The sequence below is a fragment of the Montipora capricornis genome, chromosome 4 (assembly GCF_036669925.1).
Source record: "Montipora capricornis isolate CH-2021 chromosome 4, ASM3666992v2, whole genome shotgun sequence".
NCBI lineage: Eukaryota > Metazoa > Cnidaria > Anthozoa > Scleractinia > Acroporidae > Montipora > Montipora capricornis.
Window position 1 is genome coordinate 21567433 of NC_090886.1, and position 15000 is coordinate 21582432.

At 38.0% G+C, this 15000-nt stretch overlaps 1 protein-coding gene across 1 annotated transcript in view; it reads left to right on the forward strand.

Moving 5' to 3' along the window:
- The window catches only part of LOC138044789 (bridge-like lipid transfer protein family member 2), a 101308-nt gene that overhangs the window by 37421 nt on the left and 48887 nt on the right, over positions 1 to 15000 (forward strand). The window contains exons 26-36 of the mRNA XM_068891208.1: positions 1338 to 1449; positions 1989 to 2080; positions 2258 to 2327; positions 2869 to 2967; positions 3102 to 3161; positions 3861 to 3957; positions 5197 to 5267; positions 11261 to 11397; positions 12114 to 12189; positions 12670 to 12766; positions 13665 to 13763. Of these exons, the coding sequence (XP_068747309.1) occupies positions 1338 to 1449; positions 1989 to 2080; positions 2258 to 2327; positions 2869 to 2967; positions 3102 to 3161; positions 3861 to 3957; positions 5197 to 5267; positions 11261 to 11397; positions 12114 to 12189; positions 12670 to 12766; positions 13665 to 13763 (1010 nt within the window). The remainder of the gene's footprint in view (positions 1 to 1337; positions 1450 to 1988; positions 2081 to 2257; positions 2328 to 2868; positions 2968 to 3101; positions 3162 to 3860; positions 3958 to 5196; positions 5268 to 11260; positions 11398 to 12113; positions 12190 to 12669; positions 12767 to 13664; positions 13764 to 15000) is intronic.

Here is a 15000-nt window from a genome sequence, read left to right on the forward strand (position 1 = left end):
GCAGTTAATATTGGGCAGTGCTCCACCACTGAGCCACTGCACCATTGTGGGAGCAAGGGAAGTAAGTTTTCAAAAGATATGAAAGTAAGATTTGCTGTATGTTTAATTTTTTTCATTCAAGAAATTTTCTGCCAACAGCTATAAAAGAAGACTGTTAATTTAATGTCCTCACATTTCCTTGACTTTAGCAGTCATATTGGTACTAAGAGATTTTTTAAGTACATCTACCGGTAACAACGCAAACTGAGTTTGTCATTGTGTTTCTTTCTTGCACTTTAATAATTTGTGAGCAATTCCTCAGTTTGTTTGTTTGTTTTTTTGTGTGATAATTTTCTCCAGGAGGGATGCTTTAAAAAAATAACTTATCTTCACTGGCAAATAAATTATCACCATTTACGCTTGTAAGCCTTTATTTGGCTTGTCAGCCATTTTGGCACCCGCTAAAGCCTATTTCTAGGGCCTTAGGTGCCTTGGTCTGATGTTAATCATGGAGCAGATTTCTATGCTCCACGAGGGATTGAAGCCTTTCCCCAATGCTGCAAAATTGGAGGACATTTGAGTCAATCTTTAGAGGGCTGGCTAGAATTGTGCGGTGTGTCTTTGTTAATCAGACAGATCACATCCAGAAATGTACACAATTAGAAGCATGGTGATTTTGATATAATTTTATTATGTGTAAGTGCCATGAAGTGTCCCCTTGCTCTTCTGCCCAACTTCAACATCACTTTGCTTCTGGGAATTCAGACAGTTATCATCACAATGTGTCCCCTGGTCCTCAAGTGAAGATAAACATCTGCATTTACCCTTATCAAACAATAGTGCTAAACCTTACACTTATGTCACTGCTGGAAATGGGTAGCAAATAATTACACTAAAAGGGACACTTCGTGTTGGATATCAAAATTTGGTGTAAATCTAATTATGTGCATTTCTGGACATAAGTACAATCAAACACTGATATTTTGAATGAATATTATTTGTAACTTAAAATACATCATGCTTTGTTATTGTCAAGATTTTGTGCTTGGTATGCAGGTTTTCTATGTGTATTTGCATGGGAACTTGCTTTTGCAGATTGAGTTTGTGAGAGTGCTTGCTGCAAGGTGTTGTCATTGGAGGACATTGTCTCTCAATCGCTTCTCACTATCTGTACTTTTGTTCTTCCATGCTGAACATTTTCAGATCAAAAAATTAGATACCCCTCGCTTATCTTTGCATTGCTCTTTCACTGCTACTTAACTATGTCGTTAATGTTTCATTGTAGAGTGAGTGAACAACCACAATATTGTTTGTTTATGTTTGGCATGATTAATTCCAATTATTAATTGACTGTTTAGCTTTGGTGTGGAATCAAGACGTCTTTCTGTCTCATTGCAAGGCAGTTGTTTTGAAGTGGATGCAGAATACACTGCTCTACTTTTTGATGAGGTTTCAGTTGTTAAATTTCAGGTAAGAAGAATGCCAATCTCTAACCTACGTATATGTGAATTGCCTATAATTAAATTAAGTTAGTTACACTAGTTCAAGAGATGCCTTTAATTTTTCAGTTACGTGTATAAACCAAAAATGGTATGCATTTTTTTTTTTTTACGTATTCTAGGATATCTTAATGTCCTCATTTAACCCATATACTCCGAGGAGTGAGACTTGATAGAATTTACTCTGTCTAACGCCAAACGTTATTACTTGTCAATGGGTCGGTACAGGTGTCAGTGGGTTAAATTAATGGAAGAATTGAAAAACTGCTTTTGGTCACTGACAATAATTCTTAGACTAGCATTCTATGGACGAATTGTTCAAATATTTGAACTGCAGAAATTGAAGTACACAAACCTTGGAAGTGATCAGCAACTTAAACAGTGGTGGAGAGAACTTAGCCGAGACCTTTTTCCAGGCTTTTGTCCCAACTGCTTAAGTTTCTGATTTACTATGATGATCTCGAACTCTCACTTATTTGGGATATTCGTTCTTTTTTTTTTTGTTTTAAGGAAGGTTTGGTGAAGAGGCTTCCACATGTTGATGAAATCCAGAAAGTGAGGTCAAAATTCAAGCAACTTGAAACAAAACGCAACACAACTTGGTATGTGTTTACTTAGTGACAGGTGGAGAGATTTTATTGATATATTTTTGGATGAGGTGTCTTTGCAGTAACATGTCATCAACTTATACTTGAATTCAGCTTTGATACTTTCTTAAGTACAGAAAACTATGTACACCCGTCTTGGTTGTCCTTTTAACATATAACTTTTTTTGACAGGATTGTAAAGGTGGAGAAAACTGAAATATTATTTCCATTCATGTTTAACTATGCCGCCTCAAGAGATGAGGTTTGTATAAAACCAGCAGCAAAGCAAGGTTTACTTGTATTTTTTTTCTATCAGCTTCGAGGTAACAGGTCAAGGAAACCACTAATAAATATAGTTATGCGAGACATACTGCCAGTGTTAAAGGTGAACAGAGAAAAGTAAAAACATCTCTCTCAGCCAAAACAGGAAAGGCAAAATAGAACAACTGCTAAAAGCGGCAGTGTACATGAATGTTGAAGGGTTGTCACATTCTGTAAGTGCTATTTGGCAAAGCCAAAGTGTCGTGTGGATTGACCCAAATGATGGAAAAACTTGGCCATACATTTTTTCAAATTTAGGACAACCTGCCTGGGAAAAGGTCTTTGTTGTTCAGAACTATCTTGTATGTGGTGTAACATCACTTTCCCATTACCGCACGGTACTATTTTTAAGTTCAAGACTCATGACGTGACCCATTAAGATGGAAACTAACAACTACTTAGTAGACACATGTTGAGCTACAGTGAGAAAAAATAATTAGAAAAGAAGTAGTAAGATTTGAGGTGTGCATTTTTGACCATAGCTTGCCAATGTTACGAGAATGCTAAAGCAACTTCACAAGAATCCCAAAGATGATTCTTATCAGGAACCCTTGCCCCCAGACTTGTGGCTCTTGTTTGAGGTGAGTTCAAACCTTTCTTAGTTAAAAAGTAAAAGTAAAAAACCATTCCCATTTCTATTATCTGGTGTTCAGTGATTTTACAGGTGGCATTGTCAATTTCCAACTGTCAGTTTTTTTAATTTCCCATCCATCAGGATATCTCATTTGTCTTGGAAGATGACCCATTTGAAGTCAAGCTCAGAGACAATTATGCTGTATGTTGGTATTGGTAGTACAGTCACGCCTCAATTATCTGGACCTTGTTCTCTGGTCCCAATTATTTTATTGCCTCTCTACTCTGCACTGAGACGTTTTCTCCGGGTACTTTTAAATAACCAACATTTCACTTGATTTGCGTTAATTGTTAATTTCAGTTTACAATGTCCCCAATTAGTGCTCCAGCGCTAGAACGACGAGACACTTAAAGTTCCTTTCCTTTCCTTTATAAGTATCTGTGATGATATGTGAGTCAGTGTACCAACTAAAACAGATTTGCTTTCCTTCCAGCACCATTGCATTGCACGCAATCCTGATTGGCTCAAATTTTACACTTGATTAACTCGTTCAGGGTGCTATGCAAATATACCGAGTTAGAAACCGTTTCAACATCATGTTCACAAAGCGTAAGCAATCCGTTCTTTCGACGAGATAAACAGGCAATTAGTCAAAGATAAGGCAAGGAAGAAAAAGGAGTAGAATTATCGATTAAATATGACACCAGCAAGAAGCAGATCTTGGATGTTCGGACGAAAAGAGAAAAAGATCAAGAAGTTTGCTTCAGCATTTTATGCAAGTTGAATTTTTTTGGACATGTACCTGTACTTAAATTTGCTTGAAGTTGAATAAATTAGCCTTCAATGCTGGATTGTTGGTGAGTGTTACACATAACATGACTAATTTTAACTGTTTCCTAGCTTTTGTTGGATGAGATGGAGCAGTGGAATGAAAGAAAACAGTTGCTGGAAGCCAAACTGGATGAAATCAGAAAAAAGCCTGGAAACTCGCTTACAGGTAAGACAGAGTTGGCCGCAAATTGGAATGTAAATGCAATATTGAAGTAGTCTGAGCATCTTGGTGAAATAAGTCCTGAAAAGACATTTTAACAACCTGAGCAGAAGTCATCTTCTCGAGCCAACTTTGCTTTTGATGACCATGCTCACCGAGAGGATCAAACTCCCTCAAGGTATGTCATTCCTGGGTTTAAACCATTTTAGTTTCTGTAACAAGTAAAAACAGTTTGACCACATGATCAAAATGTGGCGCGCATATAATGTCAATGTTAATGTATGAACGTTTGTAAAAAGAGACATTCTGTTAACTTTTGTTTATTACATTTTTGACCTCGGATATTGCGTTCCTAACTTTCTGATGGGTTCACTCAATCTCGGTTATCAGCTCATATATAGTATGACCTGATATGGAAACTGATTGTGTCAAGTGTCAAGCTGGAAACTGATTGGCTTTAATTTCCAAGTTTGGAAGCATTCAGAATTTAATACCGGTATGCGCCGAGTTGGCTATAACCAGTCTCATATCCAACACGCGCGAATGGAATAATTGTTAAAAATATTAGTACCTTGCATTATTGTGTTCAATATACGGAAGGATAAAATAGACCAATTTCGATATATTAAAATTCAGTCCGAAACAAAAGGCATCATCTCGAGGCTCCGGGGAATAAATATAAGGATTTGTGTGAGTTTATTCCCCAGAGCCTCGGGATAGTGCCTTTTGTTTTGGACTGAATTTTAATATATCGAAATTGGTCTATTACCATGTAGCCACACGATTTGCTCAAAATGGCCTTAATTTTGTGTTTGTTTAACCCTTTCACTCCCGTGGGGTTCCCCATTGACGAGTAAAATCGTCTGGCGTTAGACAGTAAAATCTATAAGTGTCGCTCTTGGGAGTGAAAGGGTTAATGGGGACATACTTTTTGAGTGAATCTAGCTGTTATTAACCCTTTCACTCCTGTGGGGTGGGGTTCCCCATTGACGAGTAAAATCGTCTGGCGTTAGGGTAAAATCTTTAAGTGTCACTCTTGAGAGTGAAAGGGTTAAACACCCTGTAGTATTAATGACAATGAGCTATAATTATTTAAAGTTGTTAACACTAAGTGTAGGTAAAATTTACAGGGCTGTAAGGACTTGAATTGCAGACAGATTACAAGCTTGTCATAGACTTCGGCATTGATAGTTTTTCAGTTTTTTGACAACATTAATGGTGTCCTCCTACATTTGGTTATTTCAGTAAAAAAGGAGGAAGCACTCAAACGTTCATTGGAAGAAAAAAATTCGCAAATATATATTCAGCGTTCCCAGGTGAGTTGCTTTTGCTAGTGGGAAATGTTAAATGTTATACAGTGTGGAACGGACTTTTACTGGTGGGAACTGTAAAAATAAAGAACCAGAATTAAGTGATGTGTAGCTAAGTATGTAGTATGTGTTGCAGTTAATTTTTCTTTTCAGTTAATTTTTATTTTCAACGTAGAGTCTAACTTGGTGATTTTATTTTTAATTAGGTAATATCTTTTTAACTAGGGAAATTTCTCAAAAACTGGGTAAAATTCTTCTGTCTGGTGCTATCAAAGGCCAACAGATATTTGGGCAAATGCTCAGCTTTCATGTAAGGTTAGCGACACTACCCGCTTTTTAGGAATTATGGTTAAGTTTTCAATTTAGTGATTAGGGTTATGCACTGTCTTATTTGAGACAGTTAGAATTCCGGGAGGTGTATGACAACTGCAGACTGTCTACAAATATTTAACAATTATTGGACGAGGTTGAGCAAAATATCGTGATTTGTCAGTGGCAAGCAAATCAAGCAAGACACTGACAAATCACGATATTTTGCGATAACCGAGTTCAATAATAATTGTTTTATCATTCAATCACCGAGTTTGTTTTCAATTTTTTTGTGGAAGCAGTAAGCGTGCGCTGCTAGCAAAAATCAATTGGTTTCCTTCTCAGTTAAATAATTTATTTTGTCGACTTTAAATTGTACGTACATTCAACTGTTAATTAGCAAAATGTATGCCTTCAAATGGCTGAAGACTTCCAGAAACAAGTTCACAGTCTTCAAGGATTTGAAATCCGAAAAAAAATCAAAGTGCCACTGTCGTTACTCGTGGATATGAAAGTTACCATGATTTTAATTGACAGGCTGAAGTTTTCTTTATGCATTAGCATTGATAGTTGGATAATTGTGTAACAGCACGGTGGGCTCTCATATGCAACTAGATACTCAAAATAATGCATGTATGTGAGGTAATAGACCTAATCGGCTAACTCAATGTTGTACCCAATTCAAACCCTTTGGGAATAAATCGTTTTGTTCCAGGTATTTCCATATCATTTAAATATGAATGCTACATTATCATGTTAATACAATACACAAAGAATCTTAATCCCGGGAGATTTGAATTGGGTACAACATTGAGTTAGCCGATTAGGTCTATCCCCTTTGCTGGAATTCAACCCTGTGAAATAAGTAGACCATTTCTCCAATAGGCATAAGATTACTCTTTAACACATCCTCTATAAAGAGCTGTACCATGTGTTCAAAGTTCGATCGTTGCACAGATGACAGGGTAATTTTGAATAAGGTTTCATTTTTGTTGCCAGGTCATATTGTTAATGTCATCAAGTTTAGCAAGTAGAGCAGATCCATTCAGTAATATTAACACTTTTTGTGCCAGTTATACATTCCTCCAACAAACCTTGCAAATATTTATCACTATATTTGATACTGTTACACTTAGAAACAGATGATCTGAACCATAACTGATCACAGCAAGTGCATACATATTCAGGGCCATGTGTTATCTCACCACGAAAAAGACTGAATCACTTTAGACATGGAATGTCTAATAGAGTCTTGACCTTGACAAATTTCAGTTTGGTTTAGCCTTGAGCTCTGCATAGCTTTCCTTAAATGGTTTTATGCTTTTCTGTTTAGGTTTCTGATATGTTCTGGATTGCTTTTCTTTTCGTATTCCCTTGCTGCTTCAATATTTTCAGATCTTTTTTGGCGTTTTGCATTGTTTTTCTTTTTCCTGAACTCTTCAAGTGATTTTGTCTCTTCCGCTTGATATATTCTCTCATTAAAGCTCTTTTTTGTCACTGCTCTGTAGAAATTATTACTGACACTCACATCATTTTTGGCCATCGTTAATTAATCGATTTTTACCAGGCTCTGAATAATTGTTGACATTGTTAACACTGCTGATTTCATAACCTGAAATACTGTCATTATAATAATCTAACTGAAGTGCTGAAACATAGTGTCTTCCATCTAGATGTCCAATGTTCACAGTAGTTCCCTGTTGTCCGCTTATAGGACTGATAACAGTTACTGGTGCCCACCCCTCAATGGATTCATTTATACGTATAGTAACATTTAATACATTGCAAACTGGTTGCACAATAAGTGCATCACACCATGTATGTTGCCGTGACAACAAACGCACAATTGCTCTGTAATGGGTCCAATAAATTTTTGACGGTTGTTTCTGATGGACTCAACTCCAGCAGCATTTACATTCATGTGATAGGAAGGATCATTGTTTAACTGGTGGGCAACAGAAGTAAAAAAGCATGAACCATCTGACGTACATTCTACTGCCTTCAATCCTTTTTGAGCTAATCGAGCCTGCAACTGTGCTATAGAAGGATTTCTCAGTATTGTATGTGCTGTATGTGTACTTGTTAGTTGTTCCATGAGCAGCAGCGCCTGGGTTCGAGTCAATGTCTCCTGATATCAGTAGCTTTTCTCTTGATAGACAAGAATTTTCATTTTGTTGGTTCAATGTTGTCGAATGCGTAGGAGCAGATTTATCTTGAATACACAATAGAACTATAATAATAAGATAAAAATGACGATTAGAGTCTCCTACTCTCGAAGATTGATTGTTACGTCTGAGTTGCGGTCTAGGTATAATATTTTCCAAAAGCAAGAGGTAAACACTTTCTCAACTCAGACGAGCTCGGTACGTCCTTATTTCAATAGTGCAGCATACACTTTCAATTACCTTGTCTTTCTGAAACAAGCTCGACGTTTTCTTGTAAGGAATTAATCCTGGAAGGTTCGCTGTCCCGGAGAGCATGTACTGCCTCAGCCCTTGCTCTATCGTAGGAGATTGGTACGGTTTTGTCATCAGTTTTCGTTACATAATCAGTGACCGGATCTTTCGACAGTTCTTCATTATGGTCCACCACACAAGTACTAGTACCTGGAAGCATGGATTGCTTGGTTGCCTCAATGTTTTTCATGTCACGGATGTTGTTCAAGTTGTATTCATGTGGCTTTGATGACTCATAGCTTGCAAAACTTCGTGATAGCTTTGATAAACATTGGTATACTTTGATTCGATGTTACTCTCCAAATGGCAGTCCTCTTCCAAATGGAATTTATTTATCCTCCGTGAGCTTAGAGGATGAACAGGCACTGTCTTCTCACAATGTCTCTGTTGATTCTATTTCTACATGTATTAAAGTCTTCGCGTTGGTCAGTGAAAGGCGGTGCACAATTAATTGCACCAATCTGTACTTGTTCAGAATATTTTGCTTCACCTTCGAAGGAAGCTATTTCTTTAATTCTTCCGTTTCTTGCTTCTAAATACAGCGGAAGGTGCTCAAACACTTAAGTATAAAAGCGACATACAGCAATGGCGGCACACAACCCCGCGAACGGAAGTCAAAGATTTCTTAGCTGTGTTGTGATTTTCCATCCTGATTGGCTTATTAGATCGATCTTCCGGTTACGCAGGAGTGACACATTTGCACAAAAAACCTCACCAAAACTCGTGGATATATCCACGAGTAAAAAAGGGACAGTGTATTCATAATTTCAGTTGCGGATGAGAAGAATATTATTTGCAGTAAACACTTATTGGTAGGCAGTTATTGGCAGGTCACGTGGTGGTCTCTCAGCGAATCAAAGGAGGACAAAATACATCGCGAATGATAATGCTGATAAACAGTATTTAAGCCTAATCACCCATTTGATTAGCGGTGATAAGCAGTATGTAAGTCTCAGCAACCATTTTAAAATGGTTAGCTTTCAGTGACTGAGGTAGGATTAGTCTGCAGTCAGTCTGCAAGTGTCAGACACTGCATTCCATGCCAGGTATGTATTGTACTGAATGGAGTAATCACTTATTTGAAGTGTTTAGTCTAAAACAACCGTTGTCTTGTTCATTGGGTTAAGAATATGGGTCCATGGTTATTGGAAGTAAAGCATTCTTTCACTTGTAGGATAAAGGGGTTAGGTTGTAAAGAAGCTCTGGTGCTGTGTCGATGGGAAAGTGAAATAAAGAAAAGGGTTTATCAAGTGAGTTGATATGGTAAATTGACCACTGTAAAGAAATTTGAAAGCTGGCATTTTGATTGTTAGCCCCTCCCCAGAGCTAAAGCCATTTTCACATAGTAGGACTACTCATAGTAATGAAAAAACAGTGATATTCTGTAATGATTCCTTTGGCAATATATCTTGTTTAATACAACATTCATAAATATCTCTCTCACAGATTTTCAATTAACAGATTTTCAATTAACAAGAGCAGTATACTGCCGGAAAGTAACTACATTTCAATAACGTTACAATGGCATTATTATTTTTTTGTACTGTTACAATATTAATGAACTTAAATTTATCTTGAAAGGAAATTACTCGTTTTGCAAAATGGCCTGTTTACAAGCTGCATAGATCAAATCTTGTGGGAGAAATAAGTGACTGAATTTTTCCAAACTTGGTCACTACTCGAGCAGAATGATTTTTCGATATTAGGTGCGTTTCCTAAAAGCAAGTATTATTGGGGTACATTAGTGACCTTTTACCATTCAGTCGATCGCTATCAAAGATAGGCATATATGCTGATGTCCGATCTCACCCATAGATCCCTTGCTTGTAAAGCGCATTTGAATATATTAATAGAAAATGCGCTATATAAATTCACTACCATTACCATTATGTTTGAGCTGCTATTGGTTGGTGGGCACTTTCTAAGCATAGAATAAGCACATTTTAACGGATGTGTTAACAAATTGCTGGCTGATTTCTGCATAATTTCTTGAAGCCACTTTTTCATACTTGTGTCCTGTGCGAGAAATTCGACTGTGTACTTGGGACAAGATTTGATACAGGTCCCGTTTTGGAACCACTTTCTTGATGTTTCCTGTGAAGAGTTTGCCGTTGCTGTAAGCCCATTTCTTTTGAGTTATCAAAGATAGATCTGTGAAGGAAGGGTGGGGTAGGATAGGGGCAATGGGGAAGATGAGGGAGGGGTAGGAGAAGTAGAATGGAGAAGAATGTCTCGCACTTTTTTAGACCCCCTAAAAAAGCAAGCCCCTGCTTTTTAACTACACCCCAAAAAAGGAAAATCCCTTTTTTAGACATTTGATAAAAAACCTACGGTCGGTAGTTAAAAAAATTTTTACCTAGTTAAAAAAAAGTAACTGAAACGAAAAAATTAACTGCAACACAGGCAACTCTCACATTTATTGACCTGTCGAGTAAACATAGATGTGACGTGAAGGATCCTATACCTAAAGCACGATTTTGTTTTGGCTATGAAGACTACTTGTATTGATTGAAGCAGTCCAAATCTCCTTTATGGAGTCTAATGCCAGTAAAATGAATCGATATCTCTGTGGTGTGGCATTTAACTGTTCGTCTTTAGGTGCATGTTGTTGTGGGAAACTTTTCGGTGAACTTTGTTGAAATCATAATTTGGGTTTGCGTGGGTGGTATTAGTTTTGATATTAATTTAGGGCGCGTTCGATTGACCCTATTCCGGAATAAGAATATGTGGATTGATGATTAAAACGGTATGTTTGGCGCGTTTCGAAGCAGCACGGATAACAAAAATATGTTTAAAATAGCATTTTAGCAGATATTTGACAATTTTAATGTGAATCTCCGTAAAAACGAAATATTTCTAACTTAGGGTGCGTTCGATTGACCGTATTCCGGAATAGGAATACATGGAATATAAGTTAGATATCCTTCGCTTTTACGGAGATTTGCATTAAAATTGCCAAACACTTGCTAAAATGCTATTGTAAACATATTTTTGTTATCCTTGCTGCTTCGAAACCTGCCAAACATACCGTTTTAGTCATCACTCCATGTATTCTTATTCCGGAATAGGGTAAATCGAACGCACCCTTGTATTCCGTGTATTCCTATTCCGGAATACGGTCAATCGAACGCACCCTTAGTTTTTTTAAACATTTACATTAGCCAATGCAACCATTGTTCTACTTTCCAAAGTTTGTTTATGTCACTTCCCGCTTGATCAAACTCACAATTGCAGACACTGTATGAACAGACCCCCAAAAGGACGACTTTGCTGACATGGGAGTTTCATCGCCTTGATCTGATTGTTTTGTCTGACAAGTCTCACCATGGAAAGAGGGCAATTGATGTTATGAAGGAGCTGGACAGTGACAGGTGCATTTCAAACTCTTATTATTCACATACTGGTTTCATGGACCTTGCCCAATGCACAACTCTCCGTTGGAGACTTCTTGTCTAACGGTTTGTAAATGAACCAAGGCTAGTCATGGATGCTCCCTTCCTAGACCGATGCCATTCTGCACATAGTAGGGGCAACACACCATATCCTGTCGGTCTTTGGTCTTTTAACCCCTTCCCCCTCATGTGCAGGACAATTTGACAAAAGTGGTGGAGACGACATAAAAAAGATATATTTCCCTCCCCAAGAAATTGATCTTAGTCCTTTATGTATAGCTAGCAGAATCCAAGTAATTTATTCAAGAGCGTGATAAATTGTGTGGCTTGGTTTTTTTTAAAACAACGGGCTTCTGTTGTCCAAGGAGCATACATTGTTATTTATCAGACAATTCAATATCCAACACATTGGCGCTATCAAAACCAAAACAATTCAGGTGTCTATTTACGGAGTCGTATTTAGCACATAGCACATTCCATCTGTTAAAGAACTGGAGTCAGACCTACATTGTATACCATCATTTTAGTCAAGTAGGTTGCCAGTTGGGGGCAAAGTAAAAATAATTCCTGTGAATTGAATCCTTTTCTTTACCGCTATACTTCAATCCAGGACATAGAAAATCAAAGCCAAAACCGTCTTTAAAAGTCAAATGCTCATTTGCTTGTTTTTCTTTTTTATTTGTTTTTTCATTCAGCCCATATCCAACCTCAGGACTCAAATTCACAACACTCTGGTGCCGCACCATTCATGGCAAACTTCAGTCACACGAGGTTTGCTCGGATTGTACTGGTTTTACCGGAAATGGATAAATGAGTTCTTTTAGATTTTTATAGTATTGTTTGGCGAAGTTCGTGCTAAGACCGATTAATTTTTTGATGAACAGCAATCTTGGCCTCTTCATCCCTACCTCTGATTTCAGAACTTATTATTTTCTTCCTTAATTGATATTAAGATCCTGCAACTGTATTTATGTTATCCTTTTCATGACAGAAGCAGAGGCTTATCCAAAATAAGGCTATCACCCCTTTCATTTTGTTGTTGAAGACAAGTTTTGTAAATGATATTAAGAATCTATACGTATTTTTTACCACGCTGATTTTATAACATTGAAACTTGTGCCGTTGAGTATATGTTAATAAAGATCTATTAGTGTGTATAGGGAGACTCTAGAACCCTCCACGAATCGCTCTGTACATTTCAATAGTGCGTTAATAATTCTAACTGTAGCAAGTGTATTACATGTTCTTTAGTGTCGTCTCAGAGATTTTCCACAAGCAATATTTACATCAAAGTGTGTTGAGGTGAAAGGGACTCTTCTAGGTGCAGAGCAACATCCTGCTAATAGAGGTGTGTAACATGGGTGCTTAGGGAGGCATATAATTTGTTTTGTTCTCACAGCTTTTTCGTAGAGTCAGTGACGTCTTGTATTAAGGGCACCAGGTTTGCAATATGACCAGCACAAAATTAATACTAGAAGTAATCAATGATTAGTGAGTTGCGTTCGATTCCTGTTTTGGCATCGACAAGGCATTTGAAAATAGTTGTATATTGTAGGAAAAATCGTTTTCTACCCTCAGTAATGGAGGTATCGTACTAGAAGTATTTTGACTTGTTGCTAATAATTTTGTTGAAAATAGTTATGGAATATTTGTGTTATAACAACGTGACTCCCCAGCCATGCAGTTATCAACCCAGTCCAACAGGTCTTGACTTCCCTTGGGCTAGCCGTAACACTATCCCATGAGATCGAGGTAATTTGTGCCAGAACACGATGGCGTCCAAACACTGACATCGTATAGCAACATGCATTATCGATACCCGAGGGAAATCCGAGAGACAGACACGATTAGAATGCTTTCTCCTCGAACAGTCTGCTTAGTCTGCTTAGCTAAGTGGAGGAGTGATTTATTTCGAGGGCATTTTCAAAAAAGTGGATAATTGTTTATCTGAGCGATTAACTTATTTAAAGTGTAAGCATCTGTGGTCTCGTATTCTGATCCTGCTCTAATCAAGAGCAGAAGTTGTTTCTGGGTCAGTATTGAAATTACCCCGAGGGTTCAACTACCTGGTAAGTTTTCTGAAACGGTGCTTCTTGCAGAGTTGCTCAGAAGGGTATACTTTAATGTCTTTTGGGGAAATGTCTAGTTCTATCATTGCGTACTATCAATCTTCTTCATGAGGTTATTTCCCTGGTTTTATCCTGCTCTGTATCCTGTATCATTTGCCTTTTTTACTTGCTAAACAGCGAAGCGAGAAGCAGTGGTGGCAGTTGGTAAACCATGGAGCAATGTTACTGTGTCACGGAGTTTAACTGCTCTCAAGTTCTTCTATGATCTCAAGTTTGGTATGTTACATTGTGGTTTGGATTGTACCGTGCATGACAGATACACATTGTCATAAAGTATGATATTTTATTTGCATCCATATCATTAAGTTACCTGCACTTGCAAGACCATCCTCTTTTAGTCTTCCTTCTTCCTTCGTAGTTATGAACGCTATTAAGTAGACTTTCGAAAAGTCCTTCGTCTAGATACCCGCGGAACGAAGGACTTTTCATACTTGATTGGCGCCAATTTAGCGACCCAAAAACGGATCGCTGAGCTAGGCCAATCAGAGTAGTCCTCGTGGACCCCAGGGGATAGAGTTGTCAATCAAAATTTGCCACACGCAGTGAAGCGTGATTTTCAAACATGCTACTAAGGCCACCGGATGTTCCAAATTACGCGACCATCAGAGGAAAATAATTGAAGAATATCTGTCTTGCATAGATCTGTTTGTGTCTTCTCAAACCGGAGCTGGGAAAAGTCTGACCTTTGAACTAGTCCCGTACGCTTTTGCCGGTCGTTTACTTGGAGCGGGTGGCAATGCTATCGTCATATATCATATCATATCATATATCTTTATTTACCCTCGGATTTTTAGAGTAGCTTGGTGTAGCTAATATCTCCGAGCATTTACCCTCCCAACCATGATACACAACAGAAGACAGACCACAACACCGGGAACTACATGCCCTACTCTTTACGACAAGTGTGCGGGTTCTTTTACGTCCCACAGGATTATGAACATTGAAGGGTTGTGAGACGGGACCTCCGGCTTATCGTCCTTATCCGAGAAGACTAGAGAGTCTAACCATTTGCAGATATAATTACAAAGGCAGCACTTTCTCCTCAGTTTTTTAAAGACCCTGAGTGTTGGTCCGGCCGGAGTTGAACTCACGATCTCCCGCTTGACAGCCCGGTGCTCAACCAACTGAGCCACCGGTGCGCGGTAATTCTTCCACTGATCTTCGTAATTCTTCCACTGATTTCACTCACGAAAGATTTGGTCTCTAGCCGGTCGCTATTTAGGAGACAACACATTTAAAATCTTAAGTATAAACGGGTGTCTGGAAGTCCCGAGGCGATTCTCAACGACTATCAACACATTTTTCGTCGAATAGAACAAAAAATTTTAAAATGCATGTGTATTTATCGACGAGAGTCATTGCATCGCTAAATGGTAAGCTTCGGTTTCACTAAGATGTATCTTTTAATCCCGGTCTAGTACGTCTCCTACACCTGAAGCGTATCTGATCTTTC